This window comes from Poecilia formosa, unplaced genomic scaffold, assembly GCF_000485575.1.
Source record: "Poecilia formosa unplaced genomic scaffold, Poecilia_formosa-5.1.2 Scaffold253, whole genome shotgun sequence".
Classification (NCBI taxonomy): Eukaryota; Metazoa; Chordata; class Actinopteri; order Cyprinodontiformes; family Poeciliidae; genus Poecilia; species Poecilia formosa.
The window spans coordinates 687,152-708,955 of NW_006800192.1; the positions used below are offsets into that span (position 1 = coordinate 687,152).

The 21,804-nt window shown below is 37.9% G+C and overlaps 2 protein-coding genes across 6 annotated transcripts in view; one reads left to right on the plus strand and one right to left on the minus strand.

The window, feature by feature from the left end:
• si:dkey-233k19.3 (dynein heavy chain 11, axonemal) overlaps positions 1 to 21,804 on the plus strand; it is a 51,043-nt gene that overhangs the window by 28,343 nt on the left and 896 nt on the right. For 2 of the 3 annotated variants that reach the window (XM_016680679.1, XM_016680680.1), the window contains 22 exons: positions 32 to 133; positions 443 to 577; positions 2,833 to 3,006; positions 3,138 to 3,373; positions 3,460 to 3,582; positions 6,536 to 6,740; positions 6,846 to 7,010; positions 7,218 to 7,358; positions 8,252 to 8,422; positions 8,837 to 8,959; positions 9,054 to 9,247; positions 9,887 to 10,035; positions 10,118 to 10,245; positions 10,558 to 10,785; positions 10,869 to 11,060; positions 12,281 to 12,409; positions 13,082 to 13,324; positions 13,619 to 13,801; positions 13,886 to 14,001; positions 14,102 to 14,214; positions 14,565 to 14,705; positions 14,820 to 19,138. In XM_016680679.1, the coding sequence (XP_016536165.1) occupies positions 32 to 133; positions 443 to 577; positions 2,833 to 3,006; positions 3,138 to 3,373; positions 3,460 to 3,582; positions 6,536 to 6,740; positions 6,846 to 7,010; positions 7,218 to 7,358; positions 8,252 to 8,422; positions 8,837 to 8,959; positions 9,054 to 9,247; positions 9,887 to 10,035; positions 10,118 to 10,245; positions 10,558 to 10,785; positions 10,869 to 11,060; positions 12,281 to 12,409; positions 13,082 to 13,324; positions 13,619 to 13,801; positions 13,886 to 14,001; positions 14,102 to 14,214; positions 14,565 to 14,705; positions 14,820 to 15,067 (3,639 nt within the window). In that variant the 3' untranslated portion in view covers positions 15,068 to 19,138. Of the gene's footprint in view, positions 1 to 31; positions 134 to 442; positions 578 to 2,832; positions 3,007 to 3,137; positions 3,374 to 3,459; positions 3,583 to 6,535; positions 6,741 to 6,845; positions 7,011 to 7,217; positions 7,359 to 8,251; positions 8,423 to 8,836; positions 8,960 to 9,053; positions 9,248 to 9,886; positions 10,036 to 10,117; positions 10,246 to 10,557; positions 10,786 to 10,868; positions 11,061 to 12,280; positions 12,410 to 13,081; positions 13,325 to 13,618; positions 13,802 to 13,885; positions 14,002 to 14,101; positions 14,215 to 14,564; positions 14,706 to 14,819; positions 20,217 to 21,804 lie in introns of those variants that run through there. The other variant, XR_001664484.1, reaches the window with a different exon arrangement.
• LOC103150401 (rap guanine nucleotide exchange factor 5-like) overlaps positions 17,673 to 21,804 on the minus strand; it is a 36,364-nt gene continuing 32,232 nt past the window's right edge. For all 3 annotated transcript variants that reach the window (XM_016680681.1, XM_007570001.2, XM_007570002.2), the window contains one exon: positions 17,673 to 21,146. In XM_016680681.1, the coding sequence (XP_016536167.1) occupies positions 21,028 to 21,146 (119 nt within the window). In that variant the 3' untranslated portion in view covers positions 17,673 to 21,027. The remainder of the gene's footprint in view (positions 21,147 to 21,804) is intronic.

Below are 21,804 nucleotides of genomic sequence, written 5' to 3' on the forward strand. Positions count from 1 at the left end.
AATTTTTTATTATTATTTTTTTTCTGTTTAGATTTATTGTGAGGTTATCCCAAAACGCTCTGCATTATCACAAGCTAATGCAGAGCTGGAAATGGAAACAGCCAAACTGTTGGTACTTCAAAAAAAACTGGCGGTGAGTGTTTTTGGCATACTTAATTACAAGCACTTCTCATTGAATAGGAATATCATCAAAAACTTAATTAATTTTAGTAATAAAATCCATGTACCAACTATATGACAAGCTCAGACTCACATATCAAGATGTTAAAACGTTGCAACAGTAAACCTTCATACCGTTAGACTACTTAGAGACTGCCCACCATTTCATGCTTCTTTATTTTTTGTGGCTGATCATCTCTTTATTTTTATTGAAATGCTGATTAGTACAAAAGTACTTGTAAGTAGTATCTCATGTGCAGGATTTGCTTCCCCCTCCCCCCAGGATCTTGATGCCAACCTCCAAAGCCTAACAGCTCAGTTTGAAAGAGCTACAACTGAGAAAATCAGTTGTCAGGAGGAGGTGACACGAACCACCCAGACCGTAGAGCTGGCCAACCAACTCGTCAAAGGCCTAATGGTAAACAATGTGACGCTTAGGAGTTTGGTCATGCCACTGAACCTAAAACTGGCATCGGATTAACTGAGATTTGACTGGGGGACATGCTGGTAATCAAATTGCATTAGTAATCTGGACTGAAAGTTGTGATGTCCTGGCAGGAAACCTTGACAGTTGCATGAGCAGAACAGGCAGAGGAAGATCTCACAGCCTGGTCCAGCAGCATCCTGTGGTCATGTGAGGTAGTTAGAGTGGGCTGGTCCAGAGAAAACGCATGGTTGAACCAGGCAACTGGCTATTTGAGCATTTTCCAAAATGGAGAATGGGGGAGAAATGGCTAAAAGGCTAAACAAATAACACTTTTTTCTGAACATTGAACAGATTTTGTGTGGACAGAAAATGTATTCCACAGATTTGCTTTGATAAACTGTGAATAGGAAGTTGTAATCTATGACTCTACACATTATACAAATCATATATAAAAATCTTTACTTTTCCTGTTCATGTTCTTTTTCTGAAAACCTCTGTGGTAATGTGAGATAACAGATGGTGATTTTAGTGGCCATTTTACAAATTCGACTTTCTTATTCCACAGAATAAATGTTGTTTGCATGGAACATCTTGGCTTTTAAGCATATCAAGATAAATGTTTTGTCTTTATTGCATTGACCTGGAAGCAATAGTGTTCAGACTAATAAATCAGACCGTCTATATTTAATCATTAACTTACCTCAAAGCCTCAACAGCTGTTGGAAATTAACAATGTCTCACCACAGACTGAGTGATATTACAGGCGATCCATAATACATTAGAGTAAAATTATAGTGATTTTTAACTGTCTGAGAATTTATTATGTGACATATTCTAGATCCACAGCCCCTTGTAAGAAAATGCCATGCTTGATTTATTGCTGCGGGCCATCACAGTCACAGTATTGAAGGTTTAAATAAATGCTGAATTGATGCAGAGAGAATCGCCACACAAAATTCGTAAGATATTATTCAGAGATTTGCAGTTTGATGCATTCAATTTTGGATGCATTCTGAAATCTTTTTAGTTTGAGCCACAGATAGTCAAGTGATGCTGTTTTTTCACTTAAAATTTTTATATACAAACATTGAAATAGTTTTAAAATCATACTGTAGTCCACAGTTTTTGAAGTGAAACTAAAAGGTAATAAAATTTCCATTGTTCTATTAGTCTGATATGAAAATATGCAAATATTGCATCAACACACCTATGAAAACTGCAAAACATAGTCGTTCTGTTAGACTGCGTTTGTATTTTGAAACACAGTGCTACAGAATTTAATAGAAATCATGAATAGCGAAGGAAGACTGGTGTGTGGCTCCAGAGCCACAGGTGGCAGACCCCTGGAATCCAGTAGGGGCCAAGGCTGAAGTACATTTCCTCCTTCATATAACACACCACCAATCAAACAGAAAGGAAAGTGACATAGCGGCTGATGAAGATCTACTTTAGTACGTGTTAAACCTTTGTTTACATTGCACCAGGATTGTATTTGGACCAGAACTGATGATTACACTTGGAATGTAAATTGAGGGCAAAATGTGACCATTGATATTCGTGTATGAAAAACACACTCAGAACGGAAGTGGGTTGTGTTTCTACTGAGATTAACTACCAAAGAGGAAAGAAAAAAGACTTTGTAACAAGTCATTAACATAACATGCACATCACAGATTAAAATAATAGACACGTGGTGTGACATATCTGACGTAAATTTTCTGACAAAGTAATCATTTTTCCATGCAAGCACCTTCCCAGAGCAAATGTGACAATGGCTTATAGGTTTACAAAATAACTTTTGCATAACCCTCTATGATGTTTTAGAGACCACAGTTGTTTTAGAACAGGAGTGTCCAGTTCTTTAAGGCTGATGTCCTGTAACTATTCGATGTGTCCCAAGTCCAACATACCTTAATAAATGACTGGATTATCTTCTCATAAAGTCCACTTTCACAGAATAATGATCTAATTAGCTGACTGGGGTGTTATGACATAAAGACACATCTAAAAGTTGCAGGACACAAGCTCTCGAGGACTGGAGTTTAACACCTGTTATAAAGCGTAGAAGTCCACTTACATGTTGGCCCTTCTCAGGCTAGTGTTTATCTTCAGCCTAACTGATCTGGAGTTATATTAAAGGGAGACTTTAAGAAAGTTATCTACTACACTTTAGATACTAGTTGCTTATGACCTCCTAACAGAACCCCACTTCAAAAATTCAAAACTATCTCTTTTACCTCATACAGGAAGAAAAGGAACGCTGGTCCCAAGCGATTATCCAGTACAAGAAACAGCAAAAAACTCTCTGTGGTGACGTCCTCCTCGCCTCAGCTTTCATCTCGTATTTGGGTTATTTTACGAGCCAGTATCGTGTGGAGCTTTTCAAAAATTCTTGGGTACCTTTCCTTCAGTCACAGAAGGTAAAATCAGTTTCATACAATATGTATAATTCTACAGTTGTTTGTGAAGAAACATATTTGCTTTGTAAACAACTCCAGCAATGTGAAGTAGAGTCCACCAAAGTGACCTCAATCCCCTGATTTTGTTCCAGGTCTCTGTGCCCCTGACAGACGGCCTGGATCCGATCCTCATGCTTACAGATGATGCCACTGTGGCAGCCTGGCACAACCAGGGCTTGCCAAATGACAGAATGTCTACTGAAAATGCAGCCATCCTGACCACCAGTGAGCGTTGGCCACTCATCATTGATCCACAGCAGCAGGCCATCAAGTGGATCAGAAACCGACTGAAGCCAGAGCTCAGGATGGTGCGACTGGGACAGAAAGGGTAAAAAAAAAAAAAAAATCAGGAAAAAATGTACAGTATATAAAATACAGCATTCATGTCACGTTTGATTTTCTATTGTGGTGCAGATATATAGAAGTTATTGAACAAGCTCTTGTCTGTGGAGAAACCGTCCTGATAGAGAATCTCCCAGAAAAGGTAGACCCAGTCCTGGAGAATCTTCTGGGAAAAAGAACAATTAAAAGAGGAAGGTTAGTGCTGAAACATTTCAGTCCTGGGACACATTAGAGATAAAGAAAGTGAAATCAGTGCATTTAATAAGTCAATATACGAGAAAGTTGAAACAATAGCGCTAGAAAACATCAGTAAGACATGACTAAATGCATTATTATGGCTTCCCTTTAGATTATAAATGAATTTGCGGCTTGTGTTCTGAACCCCTGAGGTCAAGCTATTGATCGACCCCCTCAAGATGGGTGATAGATGTATATTTGTGTGTTTACATTCTTTTAGGTGTGATGAATATTGAATACATGAGCTTCAGGGTAAACGCTGAATTGAGGAACAACATGGTTATGTATGAGGTCTTATGTTTCTCACAAAAAGCTTCATTGTAACAAACTAGAATCGGTAGTCTTCGGTCATCTGGCATTTTGCTGAATTCTTTCAGTAATCTCCTTATGAATATGTTAGCACTCTAATGAGTCCTCATGGATAAATTTTATTCAGGTACAGATACAATTCATGAGTATTCTTATAAGGATATTGAAATTGAAATTCTGTACACTGATCAAAATAATTTAGGATTAAGCATTTGCATACTAAAAATACAGCTATCAGGGCCGGACAGCAAAGGGTGTTGTACAGCATTGACGTCAGCACTACTCACAACGCCTGCAGTTTTAAAGACTGGTGCTGGCTGCTCATACAAACCCTAAGTTATCACAACATGAGTCCCTCACTCCTTGAAATCTGTTCACCCCTTTAAAATTCTGCCAATCTGGGCCTGTCGCTACCTACCTTGACAAGTCCAATAGTTAGTGAAAAGGTTCCTTAATCCTGCCTTCAAGTGTTTGTGAAAGGAGTTTTAGATAGTTACAAAAAAAAAATTGGTTAGCTTGATTTCTTAACTCCGTAGACCAGTGTGCTCTTGAAAATAGGCCAGATTGTAACAGTTACCCTTATAAACTGGAGCCACACGGCTCATAAGAAATTCGGCAGACTTAAAATTAGTCTGGACAGTAGAACAAGGACAGTAGAACAAAAGTGGGTTGAGTTTATTATTTTGTATTACATTTATTATTACATGTTGTTTCACACCGTCCCAAAAGGGTTTTGCTCCAAAATGATTTGCAGAAAAACCACGTGAGTTCAAATCTGACTTCAGAAGCATCTCCTAATGCTGTGGTTTGTCTTCACAAATTTAAGTTAGGCTGAAATTGTTGCTGGAGACGTAAAACAGTTACCCCTTTTCCTGGAATACAATAAATTCAATCGTGTAGACAACCACAGCATGAATAGAAAATACCACGTAATGATGTTCTGCTTCTCTGAAATGCTCACACTCCATGCCTATGCATTAATATTGAGGTTTTTTTTGGTGGATATTCATTAAACCTTTTTTTGGGGGGGGGGAAGTCTTGTCCGTCCAGACATAACAATTTATCATACTAAATCTGATAATAAGTTTATTCCTTGTAGATGACCCACACACTTGTTTCTGTCGATGATTAATACAACCTGCTGGGTCAGCCATGATGGATCTGGTAGTGCTCCACAGCTGAAGTTCATTAATAATTGGAATGTTGTAGAGTGTGAAGTAATGAATACTAATTATTCCTTTCATGGCTGACGGAAGACTACAAGCCAATCCATCAGCAAGGACTTTAATTTGGTGGAGTAATGGTTCTATCAATAGTACATTAATTCTGGCTTGTGAAGATATAGAGTTGAACCATACCTACACCATGAGGATCTTTTGCCATAAAAATTGGGGCCTTGCCTGACATCCAAGGGGCAATTAGAGATAAATGAAAAGCCACCAGGTTCGTCAAGCAACCGCTAATTTAATTGAAACACAAGAGTAGATAAGTATTGGCTGGTGCTGTTATCATATCTTGTATTTGTGCAAGGATATTTGCACATAACGCAAACAAAACTGTTATCATTTCGGACTGGCAGGCCATGAAAGCATAAGGCTAAAATGGGCTTAGTTTAGAGGGCCATCAATGTTACGAGTTTGAAGTAATTTGCTTTTGTGTAATTATTATTTAATTTAGTTTATTTTTGTCAGTTGGATCAGTTTATAAGACAAGATTAAATGGTGTACATTATTGGGTTAACAAGAATAAGATAAAATGAGATTTAAGCTGTATTGTTGGAAAACATACAAATTCCTCCAACCTAAGGAGACCCTGAAACCAACTAAAGTGTTGAAAATACTGTATAGCTTGCTTTGGTTGATCTGTTTGTTTACATGTTCTTGTGGTCTGGGGTGGGGCTAAGCCATAAATAATTTAATATCATATAGTAGAATCAACATGTATTGTTTCAGTCTTCAAAATGTCACAGTAATAATGTGTTTTGGGATTTCTCAAAAGGACATTCAGAGTGTATTTTCATGTTATTTTGACTGAAATTAGGCCAACATCACTGTATGTTTTACATCACTTATTAAAGCAGTTATTTTTGCCTTTGAGATGTTAATTTTAGTTTCTGCTTTTTTTTATTAGTCTTTTATTGCATGGCTGGTTATGTATTTTTAAAGTATTTTTACCAGAGGGACCAAAATGCTGTCATTCTGTGGTATTGTAGCATCAGGAGACTTGTAAAACAATATATTGTTCCAGCCCTAAATGGCTATTCAATTAAGTTTAAATAGCAAACGTGATCTTTAGGCATATAACCCTCCCACGGTCTTTGCGCGACAGTCAGGAAAAAAGTTTACTTTATTGTATAAGCACTTGGAATATCAGATCTTTTTCAGCTGTATATTTAACATATTTTATTTACAAGTAATCCAATAAATTGATACTAGAAATTAGTATAAATTTCTAGTTTTAAGATGCACTCTTTGTACTGTGGTTGAATTTTTCAAAATATATCGTCTGTTTTATTCTATTCAGTTTGTACATTTAATTTGCTAAGGACAAAATCACAAACATCTAGACAATTATTTTCCTTTTTCCTTTTTTTGTTATTTAGGTGTATTCTTATTGGGGATAAGGAATGTGAGTACAACAAGAACTTTCAACTCATTCTGCACACCAAGCTGGCCAATCCACACTTCCCTCCTGAGCTCCAGGCCGAGACCACCCTCATTAACTTCACGGTGACGCCTCAGGGCCTGGGGGACCAGCTGCTGGGACAGGTAGTCTCCAGTGAGAGACCTGACCTGGAAAGTCAAAAGGTAAACCTGGTTAGATGTTGGTGATTTGAAGCATTTTTTCTTATGTCTTCATGAAAGTTTTTAGTTTATAAAAACACCTTTGAAATTGAATTTTTATCTACCAAGATGGAGCTCACCATGCACCAAAACCACTTCAAAATTGAGCTCAAGAAGTTTGAAGATGACCTACTGAGTCATTTGTCTGCAGCCGATGGGAGTTTTCTGAGCGACAATTCTCTGGTAGAGCAACTTGAAAACACCAAGCGGATGGCAACTCACATTCAATCCAAGGTCAAGTTATTACACAAAAATGGTTCTGGTGGCATTTTTTCTTTTTTCTTTTGGTTGCTTAGGTAATATTAAATGTCATACTACAGCAAGTGGCTAATTTTATTGCATTAGCTGTAAATGATGTGTAGTTAGGCATATGTGTAATGGGAGGGTTTTGGAGCATGACTGAGAGCCTAATAGCTCATTTTGTGCAATTGGAACACACAGGTGGTGGAGGCCAGAGAGAACGAGACAAAGATCAACGAGGCTCGAGAACTATACCGCCCAGCAGCTGAGAGAGCGGCACTCCTCTTTTTTATCATCAATGACCTCAGCAAGATTAACCCCATGTACCAGTTTTCTCTCAAGGTGAAGCTTTCACCCCCGGAGTGCTCTCAGAGGAACAATGTTTACAATACACTCCTTTTTTTTTTCTTTACCAATTTTCTGTTTTTCTTTATGTTGCCTTTTCTCTTTTAGTCTTGAATTTTCATCATAAAAACATTTTTACTTTGCCTGAACTGCACCTTGCAAAAGTATTTATGTCAACTTGAAATTGTTCATATTATGTCACATTACACCCAAACTGATATTCATGTATTTCAAAAAAATATTATGCGATAGACTGACACACACACTTTTTATTCATTCCACTTGAATCAATATATTTTCAATCCACATTTTACTGCAACTACAGCTGCAAAAATGTAAATTCAGTACTTAAAATCTGTTTTTTTTTTTTTTTTTTTGCCATTTTACATTTATGAGCTACTATCTGTTGGTCTTTTGTAGTTTACCACAAACCAGGTAGGGGACACATTTGAAATATGAAAACCTGTCTAATCTAAATCAAATTCAAAAGTTGTGGAAAACTTAATAATAAGGTGTACTTATACTTTCCACCCAATTTTACTGAACTTGAGCGATTTTGCCAAGAAAATTTGGCAGGAATTCAGTCTTTAGCTGTGCAAACATAGTAGAGACAAAACGTTGAATCATTTGAGGTAGACAGAAATGCACATCACACTATAAAGACTAGTATTCACAATAAAAAAAATAAAAAAAATTGAAAACCAGTTTCTTTCTTTCAGTTTCTTGTTCCTTTGTTGCTTCTTTGGTGCTTTGAATTGGATTATCACAAAAAAACCTTAATGAAATTGGTGAAGTTTGCGGTGTAATGGACAACCTGAAAAAGTTCAAGTATTTAATTATGCGAGTGACCGTAGCTAATGATAATTTTGTTTTCTGTGGTTTTATTCCAGGGCTTTAACCTGGTGTTTAACAAAGCAATGGAGCATGCACAATGGGATAAGGATGTGAGGACCAGGGTGCGCACCCTCACTGAGGCCATCACCCATTCTGTATTCCTGTATACCAGCCAGGGCCTGTTTGAGAGAGACAAGTTAACCTTCTTGTCACACACTGCCTTCCAGGTGAGGGACCCAGGTCCGCCCTCAAAGGTGGGGCCTGCTGTCACTCTCATCAATCAAAGTACTTTTCTGCCCCCACATTAACTTCAATTAAAAGCAGTCAGCAATACCATACGTGGCTATTGATTATCTCTCACACTTTGCTCTGTGGCTGCTGCTCAGAGAGTTGGTTCTGACAGGGGGTTGGATCTTATAACATAATGCAATTATCTGTCTCTGCGGCAACTGTTTTCTTCATAGGAATTGTCCAACTTTGAAGGCTGTCCTTCACTTGGCTTTTTCATGTTTACTGACACTTAATTCAGCTTGTAAAGTTAAGAACGTTTGGGAATTTCTTTAATGTTTGTTAATTACTAAAAACATATCAGAATCACTTATATTGTAAGTCTGACTATTAGAACTGGTTCTCCCCTTTAGATTCTCCTCTCTCAGGGTTTGATTGATCCCCAGGAATTTGAGTTCCTGCTTCATTTCCCAGTGCAAACTACAAACTTCAGTGCTGTGTCGTTCCTCTCTCCACAAAGCTGGGGGGCCATTAAGGTACGGTACAATAATTGCGTTTTGTGAGTCACATTTTACTAAATGCTGTGCTGCACTGCAGAGTGAGGTGGATATGTCATGTACTTTGATATAGACAATCTCTGCAATGGAGGAATTCGGTGGACTCGACAAAGATGTGGAAAACTCGGCAAACCGCTGGAAGAAGATTGTTGAATCCAGCTGTCCTGAGAATGAAAAGCTCCCGCTGGACTGGAAGAATAAGAGCCCCCTTCAGAAGCTCATCATCCTGAGAGCTCTCAGACCTGACAGGCTAACCTATGCAGTGAAGTAAATAACTAACCAAAGTTAAACAACCTTACATGGAAAAACATTGATACTGCTGAGATGTTTATTTATGTTACAAGTGAAAATTTCAGTGAATTTAAATTTAGTTTTATGTGACAGACCAAAAATTGTGTGATATAACAAAATTATACAACAGTTCCAAATGTTTAAAAATCTTAAAAGTGTGGCATGCATGTGCCTTTTTACTCTTTACTCTGATAAACTGCAGTCATTCCAGTTCCCTTCAAAAGTTCCTTAATTACTTTACAGTTCACTTGTTTGTGACTCATTCTGAGCATAAAAACATCCCAGCAGGATAACAACTCTCAATGCACAGCCAAAGATACAATGTAGTGATTTTAATCAAAGCAAGTTAAGTGTTAAAATGTCCTAATTAATGTTAAGACCTAAATCAAATGGACAATATGTTCACTCTCCCATAAGAGTTTCAGTTGTTTTTCAAAGAGTTGACAACTCTTTTAGTCTATAAAAGTGTAAAAAAATAAGCTTTTACTGAACAGACATTCTCAAACACTTGAACACTGAAAAGGCTTAAGGGGTATGAATAGTTTTGCAAAGCAATGCGGACATGTATTTTCAATATCTGTGTATTGGTATCCATCTCTTAATGTTTTCTCATAGGAAATTTGTGGGAGAAAGCATGGGAAATAAATATGCAGAGAGCACAAGGCTGGAATTTGAAAAATTATTTGAGGATAGCACTCCTTCAACCTCCATGTTCTTCATTCTCTCACCTGGAATGGATCCACTAAGAGATGTTGAGAAACTAGGTACCACACTTCTTATTTGTTACTTGCATATCCGTTTTAATTTAGACGTACACTGTAAAATATATATTTGTTTAAAATGCAGGTTTAAAGCTGGGATTTTCCATTGACCGGGGAACTTTACACAATGTGTCTCTGGGAAAGGGGCAGGAGGAGGTAGCAGAGAGGGTTCTCAGGAACGCCTCCAAACAGGGACATTGGGTCATTTTGCAGGTACAAGTTCCTTTTACTCTTTGCACCAGAAGCTGTAGCAACACAAGACTGCACTCTAAGCCTCCTTGTGCCACTAATGATATCATCTCATCCCCGGAACAAGGGAAATAAACTCAATTTGGTTCAATAAAATCCCTAATTGGCTAGATCAGCTCCACAAATGGCTACTTTAGAGAGAAGCTGTGAACTAAGAGAACTGGTTAGGGCTTTTAAACAAGTCTAGAGCGCAGAAAATCTTTTTCTAACTAATTTGACCTAACAAAATTTAAAATTTAGCAATAAAACCTCTTAATATTTTTCTATTTTGTTCAGAATGTACACCTCGTGGTCCGCTGGCTGCCTTCGCTAGATGCTCTCCTGGAGACAGCGGCAGTGGATGGACATCCCAGCTACCGGGTCTTCATCACCGCAGAACCAGCACAGAACCCCAAGCAGCATGTGATCCCCAGAGGCATGCTGGAGAACGCCATCAAAATCACAAACGAACCCCCGTCTGGCTTGAATCCCAGTTTACACACTGCCCTCAACAACTTCAACCAGGTGTGCTGAAAATAGTTTTACAGTCAGGTGTGTTTTGACATGCATTCCCTGACATCTATTTTTCTGACTGTTTTTTTTCTCAGGATACTTTGGATATGTGCTCTAGAGAGCAAGAGTTCAACTCCATGTTGTTCTCCCTCTGTTTCTTCCACGCCTGCATAACAGAGCGCAGAAAATTTGGCTCTCAAGGGTGGAACCACAACTACCCCTTCAGCACAGGAGACCTCACCATCTCTGCCCATATTTTATATAACTACCTGGAGGGCAACTCAAAGGTATTTATTATTCTCTAATAAAATAGTTTTTTCCATTTCTTTTTTTTTTTTTTTTTTAAATAAAACTTTTAATGTGTTTTTACAACTACCTAAATGATCAAATTTAGAGGGATAATGGTATTATTATCGACAATAATGTCAGACAAGGATGCTGAATTACTCTGAAGCATCTCCAATTATTTCTTTAAAGTCTTTTGTTGCGGTGGTATTTGTAAAAAAAAAAAAAAAAAATGCTCATTACTGTCTTTTTTTCAAACCCACAACCTATAATTTAGCTTTATTTCACAAAGACAAAAAATCCATTCTTTCAGATTTGCGCCCCTCACAACTCCTAATGCATTTCTCTTAGAACTCCCATTACTCCGGTCATAACCAATTACATCTCCGAGGTATTCTGCCCTCCAAAAACGAATGTCCTTCATTACGTTAACCAAACACTAACCTGTATGTGCGTATACAGAGGATTCATTAAGAGGGCAATGAAGCGTTATCCTAAATGTAATTACACGCAGCCAATGTGACAGTTCACAACGCTACATAAGTGATCACTGCAATTAGAGCTGATGAAGGAAGCAATTTGCAAAACAATACAGGTACAAATGATACTGAACCTACAGCTTTTGTAATTTGTTATGAATTGCATGTTCTGTTCTTCCTCCTTCACGCTCAGGGATCATAATCTCCCACTGAGGCAGAGACTACGCTGTCATACAGCGCATCAGTTTGTGTAAAGAAACATCTTTTTGTTGTGTTTCTCCATGTGCGCTGAAGGTGCCTAGTTAGGATGTTATAGGGTAGTTGACCCTTCAAATGTTAATGGAATACCTAAAAACATATATATATCGAGTCATGGTAAAAAGCAAGTACTATTACAAGGTTTTAATGTATAAATGATTTGGGGTAAGACGGGTTCTAAGTTTATTTGAATCTCCCCTAAGTGAAGTCAAAGCGTAGAAAAACCGCACACAGATTCCACCATGTCATTATATGCTAAACAAAGAGCAAGCCAAAAAAGAAAAAGCGTGGTTCATTGCTGTGTTCAAAATAAGTAGACCCAAAAGCCATGCACCGTAAAGAGCGTATACCATTTCTGTATAAATGCCTTTGGAGTAAGTTCAAAGTATTTCAGTTCTCAGAATATTTAAGTTGTTTTTCTTTATTTCTTTGAGGACTTTCTAATGTCCTTTTTCTTCACGTTCCTTTTGATGTCTCTGATAAAGTCCATGCAGGTGCCTTGGGAGGACTTGCGCTATCTGTTCGGAGAGATCATGTATGGAGGGCACATCACTGATGTCTGGGACAGAAGACTCTGCAAGACATATCTGCAAGAATTCATAAATCCTAATATGGTAAGTTAGCCTTGGAGTTGACCTGAGACGATAACTCTTTCAAGTAAATAAAGGGTTGTTGTATGGAATCTATTCACCTACTTACCTACCTCTAAAAGCCAGAGATCTCATGTTTTAAAACCCTGGATCTAACAGGAGTTTCCTTTTTGTGTGTGTGTGTTTTTTTGTTTGTTTGTTTTTTTTTTTTGTACTGTAGCCGTAGGTGTTCCAGTTTACACAAAACTGTTTGTTTTTAATTTCACATTTTGTGTCACTTTAAACTGTGAAATGTGCAAATATTTCAACTTATTCGTTTTAATTTCTTTCTTTTTTTTTTACCTTTTGTGATGTTGATTTCAGCAGTGCCAATGTATAAAAAGTTGAAATGTATTTCTATTGATCAAGTAAAGAGTGCCCTCTTGAGATGAAAAACGGAACTGCATGTAGAGTCTCGGTTGTAATATACCTGTAGTCACATTGCATGCTCATGCTTCAAGTTGGCAGTTGTAATCTAAACTTACTAACTCGGTAGTCCTTATTCATTATTTCTCCACAGAATGATCACTTTTTCCAAAACAAAGCAGGTTTTTAGATTTTTCCAGTCCAGTTTGTAAATCCACTCTACATTAAGTTCTAAAAACACAACTTGAGTCTGAACTCTTCTGTTTTCTTCTTTTTTTGTCAAATTCATAGTTTGAAGCAGAGCTCTTCCTGTGTCCAGGATTTCTGGCTCCTCCTTTTTTAGACTACGCAGGCTACCATGTTTATGTCGATGAAAACCTCCCCCCAGAGAACCCCGTGTTGTATGGCCTCCATCCGAATGCCGAGCTGGAGTGCCTTACTGCCACCACAGAAAACATGTTCAGATCTCTGTGGGAACTGCAGCACCAAGACTCATTCAGTAGAGACGAAGCCGCTGAGAGTACAGACGAGAAGGTGAGGATGCGCAAAACTTACTCTGACAGAAAACTGTAGAGATTGGATAGATGCAAACGTCCTCTGCACGTTTTCACATTTTGGTCATGATACAACCACATACATTTAGGGAATTTCTATTGATGATAGGCTAAAATAGAATGGTGCATAATAGTGAAGTGGGAGGATACTTTTTGATTATTTTATCATTTCAGTTTCACGGCCACATCTTGGTCGGTGAAATGTTCAAGAGGTATAAATAGGGTGGCAAGGCACTGTGTAATGTGTGCCTTCTGATTTGGTTTCATTTTACAGATGATGGCCATAATCGAAGACATCCTGGAGAAGCTTCCTGAGGAATATAATGTTTCAGAGATGATGGGAAAGACAACAGAGCGAAGCCCCTATGTCTTAGTGTGCTTCCAGGAGTGTGAACGCATGAATCTTCTGGTAGCAGAAATAAAGAAGTCCCTCAGTGAGCTGGATGCTGGCCTGAAGGTACAGCTTACTGCCCACTAGCATTTCAGTTTATATATAAATTGTATATTTGTGTTTTAGCAAAGGGTTTTCCCTTTTCCACAGGGAGAACTCACCATCTCCTCCAGTATGGAGAGACTACAGTCTGCGTTGTTCAATGATTTCGTTCCAGATTCTTGGACTAGACTGGCTTATCCCTCAACTAAAACACTTGCACATTGGTATATTTTTATCCCCATCTTTTAAACTACAATGTTTCATCACATAATGACACTGCTGGTTACACGATTTTACTACAAAACAATTTGTTACTTTTTATAGGTTGAATGACCTAATGAGCAGCTGTCATGAATTGGACAGTTGGACTCAAGACTTTGTTTTGCCTGCAGTTGTTTGGCTGTCAGGACTCTTCAACCCACAATCATTCCTTACTGGTGAGTTTTAACTCATAACAACATATTTACCTTGTAGCTGCTGAAGGACCTGAACTGAAGGAGATTCAAAAACTAAGCTAAACCATGTTGAAGGAAAACGGTACACATATACTGAATAAAAGAAAGTGGATGTGTGAGTTGTAGTTGAGGAGTTAAAAGTGAAATACATACTACCTTAGAGTAGAAGTTTGAACTATTTGAATTTAGGGTTCATGAAACCTAAACAATGATTTTAATAGTTTGAATGTTTATTTTTCTAACTGAAAGTGGAGGGGAGTAGTAGTAATAGCAGACCTAGTAAATGTTTTATAAAATTCACACAAATAACACGTGGAGGTGTGCTTTGTCAGCTGTACTGCAGAGTATTGCGCGCAAGAATCAGTGGCCCCTGGACAAAATGACTCTAACTGTTGACGTAACAAAGAAGATGAAAGAGGACTTTGGACATCCTCCAAGAGAGGGAGCGTACATCCACGGACTCTTTATGGAAGGTCAGAATCAATAAGCCGGAAATATCCACTGTCTTCGGTTACGTTTTCATTATACTTTACTAGACCTACAGTATGTGGGGATGAGCAGGAACATGTCTATGTCTGTCCTCCCAGGGGCTCGTTGGGACATTGAATCAGGCATCATCTCTGAGGCCTTCCTTGGAGAGCTGACCCCGGCCATGCCAGTGCTGTATGTTAGAGCAGTGCCTGCAGAGGAGCAGGAGCTCAGGAGCACCTTTGAATGTCCAGTGTACCGCACAAAACAGCGTGGCTCCACATATGTTTGGGCCTTGCACCTCCGCACCAAAGAGCCCCCACCGCACTGGGTGGTAGCTGGAGTTGCTTTGCTCTTGTCTGTGTGAGAAAGTCATTAGGTCAGGGGGGAGCATCTTAAAAATGTGCTAAATTTGTTTTTTGTTTCGTTTTTTGTTTTTTTTAAGAAAATGTATTATGCAAGCAGTATTAGTATCATGTATGTGTTTCACTGACACATTAGTTTCATAGTTTTATTTTGATATGTTTTAGGAATTACATAGGTTATAGATTAGTGTCCAGCCAGTGTTGAGCCTGTCGTGTCTGCGTCCACCGCTGCTCCTCATCTCCCTCGAGTGTGACTGGGATTTGTCGGGAGCTTATGTCTCTATATTAGACCATGTAATTTTGGATGAGCAGCATATTTTATTAGAAGGTCAAGATTAAAAAAAGCTCTCTGGCTGCCCTCTGCTAACTGAATGATACACAATGCTGTCTGGAGGGATCCCGGACCAAATTCCCAGGAGATGATGTGCATGGCCGCTATTGACTTTTAAATGAGGTGCATTTGACATTGACCTTTTGTACTGCGGAGGCAGAATACTAACAGACTAGTGTAATTCATTCAGCCGAGCCTGTTGCAAAAACCTATTGAAAGGAACTGATAGCTTTGTATGAGAAAGCAACACATTAGATTACCCATCCTTTATCTGTCTTCTCCTCTCTGTCTGCATCTGATTAACCTACTCAGATCTAAATAAAACCTTTAAGTTTGATTCAGTGCATAGAGAGAATGATCATATCAAAAAATGCTATCTTGTTCTTATCAAATTAATGGGGGTTAATTGAAAAGTGAGAAGATTTCCAGATTGCTGTTTTATTACTTAGAAATAAATGCTTAAAACGCTGTTCATTTCAGAAAAGTCCAATTTTAGAATTATATACTAGAATTGTTGTATAGACCAAAATTAATCATAAAACTAGGAAATGAACCTCTTAAAGAAACGGTTCGCGTTTATTCTCTTTGAATAAACCATTTGCTAACTTCACGATCCTAATGTCATCGGGGTTAACAGAGGCCACATTATTGAAAATGTGATTCAAATTGCAGCCCTGAATCACAGTGGTGTTTCTCGGGGTGTTGGGGAGGTCAAACCAGCCCTTTTTCTCCAATAAGATTTTTCTCCAACGATAATAACTGTTGTGTTGTTCTTAATTCCTCCCTGCAGCCTCAGTGGCTCCAGACAGATAAATGGAGGATGGAAGATTGATTCTGTGTATTGTATTCCAGGAGAGGGAAATGAAGAGCCGGTCTTCCTGCAGATTCTCCTCATCTGCCTTCTCTTCCTCTCATTAGCACGCCGCAGCAGCTAGCCAGTCATTTGGTGACAGGGAAATGATACAGTGCCTGCAGTGTTTGGGAGGAAATGGCAGGGTGCGAGGCCCCGGCACGGCGGGGGGTCGTGCCATGGAGAAGTCATGTTAAAGGCCAAAGAGGACACCTGGTTAAAGTCAGAGAGGGCATCTGGGTCACACCTCCGCCCCCCATCAAAAAAGTAGGAGTTGGAAGTTTTTTTTTTTTTTTACTTTTAACTTTTTATTTTTTAGAAACTGTAAACTTTTAGACTTTTATCACTTGAAATAACAGGATTAACCTAATTATTATGAGTTAAAGAAGTTTTGAAATGAACTGAGAAATTGTCTGGAAGAGGATTTTGCATTCGACCAGTAACCCTGTGAATGAAGCTTTCAAAAGTTGTATCAGATGGTTCTGACTTTTCCCTTTAATGTGCTTGTTTGTTTCACAGATTAATAACAACAAATGCTGTATTAAGGCATATTCCAAGCTAATTTTTCTCCTGTCTAAAGAAACCAAGTTAATTGCATCAAGTCATCAAGTTGTTTTATTAGATTATTACCATCATAATCTTCAAGTGTTTTTATTGTTTTGGTTTTCTTTGGTATGTCTGATTATTTTCTATGTTCTTTAGCTTTGATGTATTCTCCTTATTGTCTAAAAAATGTTTTGTTTTTTTTCTCCCTCCTCCTCCACTGGGAGGAGGAGAGCTTAATTACTCTGCCTCAGTAATTAAGCCCATTGACTTCACCTGTATTTATCCATCACTTTCACCTGTTTCCCTGCTATTTAGGTTCTTGCTTTGTCTTTGCTCAGTGGTGGATTGTCTATCTTTGTGTCCTGTTTCCTCTTTAAGTGCCTTGCTCCTTTTCATGTCACAATTTCTAAGTTTTAATTTTTATTATTAAATTCTCAATTATGCCTCACTTAAGTGTCTATATTTGATGAGCTGGAAGGTGGCATCTGAGAGCCAGACATCTAGGTCCCCCCCCACTGGAACTATTAACCCAGTGATCTGATCTCTGGCAAACATAAGACAATGGATGGGTGAATGTGAATAAAAAAATATCTCTTATCTGGTGCACATCTTTAGTTTCAGGCATGGAGAAAAACTATTTAAACCAGTAAGCTATATTGTGTTTTGTGAAGGACTACGGAGCATGTGCTGTAATTTTAGTTGTTTTTTTTTTAACTATAAGCACCTCTTTCTGACACCCAGGAGGATTTTTACCATCTCAGTGACATAAAGCATTTTGTTCACATTTCTAGTCCTCAGAGAAATCAACATCTGCTAAAATGTGCATCAGCAGGTCAGAACTTTAAAAATCTGGTGATTAGTAATCAGGCACAGGATCTCGGTCGGTGCATGAAAAGGTTTTATTGCATGCACAGTTGACAGAGGTGGTCAGTTCATCATTTGACATGTACGTAGAGCAGCGTACAAAAAGGATTAAACAAAAGCATGATGAATTTTAAATCTGTAGAACAAATGAAGACTTAAATAAATATCAATATGCAGCATTTGAGCATGTATCCACAATATAAATACTCAACTGTACATGGTTGAATAAAAATTTTGAATTAGAAAATGATAAAGCAGATTTATCTCATAATGATCGCTGGTTTGAAACTTAAAATATACTGAGCAGATGTTGTAAAAGTTACCCAGCAAAACACATTACTATGCTTTAAACTTGCACACTGCAATGAGAATGAACATTGCACACAAACAAATTTTACAATTTTAATTCAGAAGTGCTGTCATTTCATTTTTGCTATTGCTTTCTAGTTCTGTGTAAATTTCAGTCTACTGCAACTCTGCAGCTTCTGTTGTCTTAGCTAAAGCAAATCTGACTAGTTTTCAATGAATTTCTTAGTTTTTTTTCTGGTACCACAAACCAAAAGCTGATGCCAATTCCTGACTCCTTTGACTGATTGTCAACAATTCAACTTCGTGGGGTATGTTTTTTTTTTTTTTCCAGAGCAGTAAAGTGCAGCTACATAGCAAAATACAGTATACTTTACATTCTTGAGCTTCCTACACTACTACAGCCTGCACTGAGTAAAGCTTTCTCTGATAAATGGAACTCGTCAATAACAAAAGTACTGTAAGGAAAGATGATGCACTGAAAAAATGTACAACTGGAATATTAAAATGACATATTCAACAATCATTGTTATAACATCTACAATCTCAACCAGACATTTTTGTGTGTGTTAACTGGACAGCTTTTCTCCTGTAGCAATATTTCACTACAAGAATAGATTGTTGTGTTTGCAAACGCCCTATGTGTGAGGAACTTGCTGTCTGTCCTAATCTTTAGCCAACTCATCAAACATCTATAAGTATAAAACTCATTTATTAGGTGCTAAAAGCATCTAAAACTCATTTTTAAAACAGATTTAGTGAATAGCACTTATCACAGGAACTATTTTATTCTGCTGCATTTAAACTTTATGCTGTATTTTATATTTAACTTTGAGAGAACTATTAGAGTGCTGCTTTAATAGCTAAGTCTATTGATCAACAACTGGAATACAGCTTAATTTTAATCTTTACACAGGACATTTTATCGTGAGGATTTGGATGATCTTGAAGACATTGAAGATAATTAAATGTTTCTTAGTAGTTGTTTTCATCAAGCAAAGAACCTTGAATTGCCTTTTTGCTAAAATGTGCTACGCAAATTAATATTGCATTGCATTTCTTCAGGTCGCTTTAAAAGTCTGCACTGGACTTTAGGTCTGTTCAAGATAACCTCTTACGCCCTGTAAGTCATCTCTAAATTTTTACAATATAGATTTTGGGATGGTAAAAAAAAAACATTTCTAAATGCCTGTACATGTCAAAGTCTCTCACAAATCTTGCCAGTTTAAAACATTTGACGGGGGGGGGAATCATGGTTAGCTCTCATTTTAAACAATAATTGCTGTCTCTTTTTATTCAACAGAATGATTACATGTTGTAGAAAAATAGTCAGGTGAAAACATCCTCAGTCATGATTTAATATAACAGAAGTTTTGATAAGTTCGCTCTGTCAGTATAAAGGACTGCTTTTTAGAAAAAAAAAAGAAAAAAAATATATATATATATTAGAATCCACTTTTTTTTAAATCAACTGTTCAAGTTTATTTAGCTCTCATGTTCCTGGAGATGACTCTTTACCCTTCATGATCTGGGGAAGTGGAGTCCCAAGACTGTGACCAAACCTTACAATGAATCAAGCAGAGTCAGAGAGGTCTTGTATACCTTTTGGGAGATTTGGTTTTGTCAACTGCTTTTTCTTGTCATTGTTCACTAAGTAAAAGCCTATGCTTTCATGTGAATGTTTCGCTGTAATGTGGTTTGTCCTCACAACACTTTGGAAAGGTGGTCTTGTAGGGTCTTTTAACAAGTACTGTATTTGTGCGTTGGATCTCTTGTCAGGTAAGCCGAGAGACGGTGTTGAAACCACACACTCGCAGAGATCCAGGAAGGACCAAGTAAGGCGCTTCTTCCTGTTCTTGTGCTAACAGGAGATGAATCAAGGCTGGTTTCAAACCTTGGGTCTACCTCCTTGTTTTGTTCCTCCCAGAGATTAAAATGGGTACAACAATAGCTTTGAAGCTACTTTCTCCTGAGACACTGAGCAACTCTAAATATTAATAGATTGTATTCAGGTAAAATAAAAGTTGGACCTTCAGTTCACTTGACCTAAAACTTAGTCACAGTTTGTTGATTTAGTTTGTCGGCTTTTTTCTTCTCTTCTTTGATTGAGATCTCTTGATTTCACTGATTGTGAGCTACAGGGGATTTTTCCTTTCCAAACTTTTTTTAACTTTTAATTTTAGCGTTGGTTCTAAATAAATGCTAAAGGGGAACTATTATCCAAAGTTTTTAGACATTTTTGTTCAAGAAAAATGTCTTGAACAAAAAGACATTTTTTGTTCAAGACACACTGAAAAAAAAAAAAGAAAATCCAGCCTTAACCAGATCATTCTTAAAGGAGCTCATAACAGGCAGAACAGAGGGGGTGTAGTCTCATTTTCCTGTGATTTTGAGAAAGAAATTTAATGAACATGTTATTTTACAGCCCATAGACCTATTCTAACTCCTTTTAATAGGAAACATAATAGGTCCCCTTTAATCCTGAGAAATATGCAGAAATCTCCTTTTTTTAATTTTAGCACTGTATGTAAAGTTTTCATTGATTTTGTTGGGGTATGAAAGATGAATCATGAGCATTAATGCAATTTAAAGTCACTTGAGAGCAGAGCAGTATTAATCAACTGGAAGTATTTGTTGCAGTGTGCCACTGAAAAAGAAAAATTTCCCTTGCTAACTTCTGCCATCTGCAGGTCTTCATAAAAACAGCAGCAGCTCTGGGCCCCATAAAGACGTCTTGATAAATGGCTGCCACTCAAGGCTTCTGCTGTTGTTGCAGTTCAGCAGGCTGGCGCTGCAGCTTTCCCGTTGAGTAATAGTTGAACGAAATCGGTCACGTAGGTAGTGGATCCAAACAGTTTCTGCGGCCTTCCTCATGTGTGTCTTTCACCGCTTGTTTAGGTCTCTGGTGACAGCCTCCTGATTGAGTTACTCCATCTTGTGTGTTTGAGTCAGAAACGTGCATACCTCCCAGGATTGCTGACCCCAGTCTTGGCCACTAAGCTGAGACAGTGATCGGTTGATCCTTGGCAATTCCGCAGAGTGGGAAGAATAGAAAAAGCTCCCATCTACGCACGAGGCTCCAGTCTGTGTGACAGTTCGAACAGAGTCTGCTGATTGTCGATGACATGAAGGTAATCGGTGTAGGCTCGAACCTCTGAGCTGCTCTTCTGGGCAATTCCATTTCCTAGAAGAAGAACATTATTTTACTTTTAAGCTGTGCTGGTATTGATTCATAAGTGTTCAAATGCTTGAGACGCCATCCAAAAGTAATTAGAAATCGGAACCGAGTGAATAACTAGAACCAATCTCTTGGGTTTCCTTAGATATTGGAATGATAAACTAAAGTTGACTGCAGAGTTTGAAATGTATAGGATCAGTTGAAATGCATCATTGGACTGAGTTAACTTTACTCTGTAATGTGCCTTGAGGTCTTAAAAGCACACTCCTCTCCATGTTAATAGATGATTCCCTGCTTTAACACATCCGATTCAGATGTCTGCAATTCAGTAAAAGCCTGTTACTCGGCCATCAATTGAAATCAGGTTTGCTGAAGCAGGAAAACGTCTAAAACATGCAGGACAGTGCGACTTGAGGAAACACTGCTTTAGATAAATGGTTCTCAAACATTCTGTCACCACGTCTCATTGAAGCTACAAACGCCTTGTAGATCCATCGGCCAGAGGTTGGAGTAGGACAGAAGTTGGAATCAGATATTTAATTTTTAATCATCTCTGAGTGATCGGCAGCTCAAATGCTAAGTCAGATTTTTATTTTATTTCTTTTAACATCAATTCTCCCAGTTTTTGTCTTAACAATGAATGTCTTGTATATAAAATTCAGTG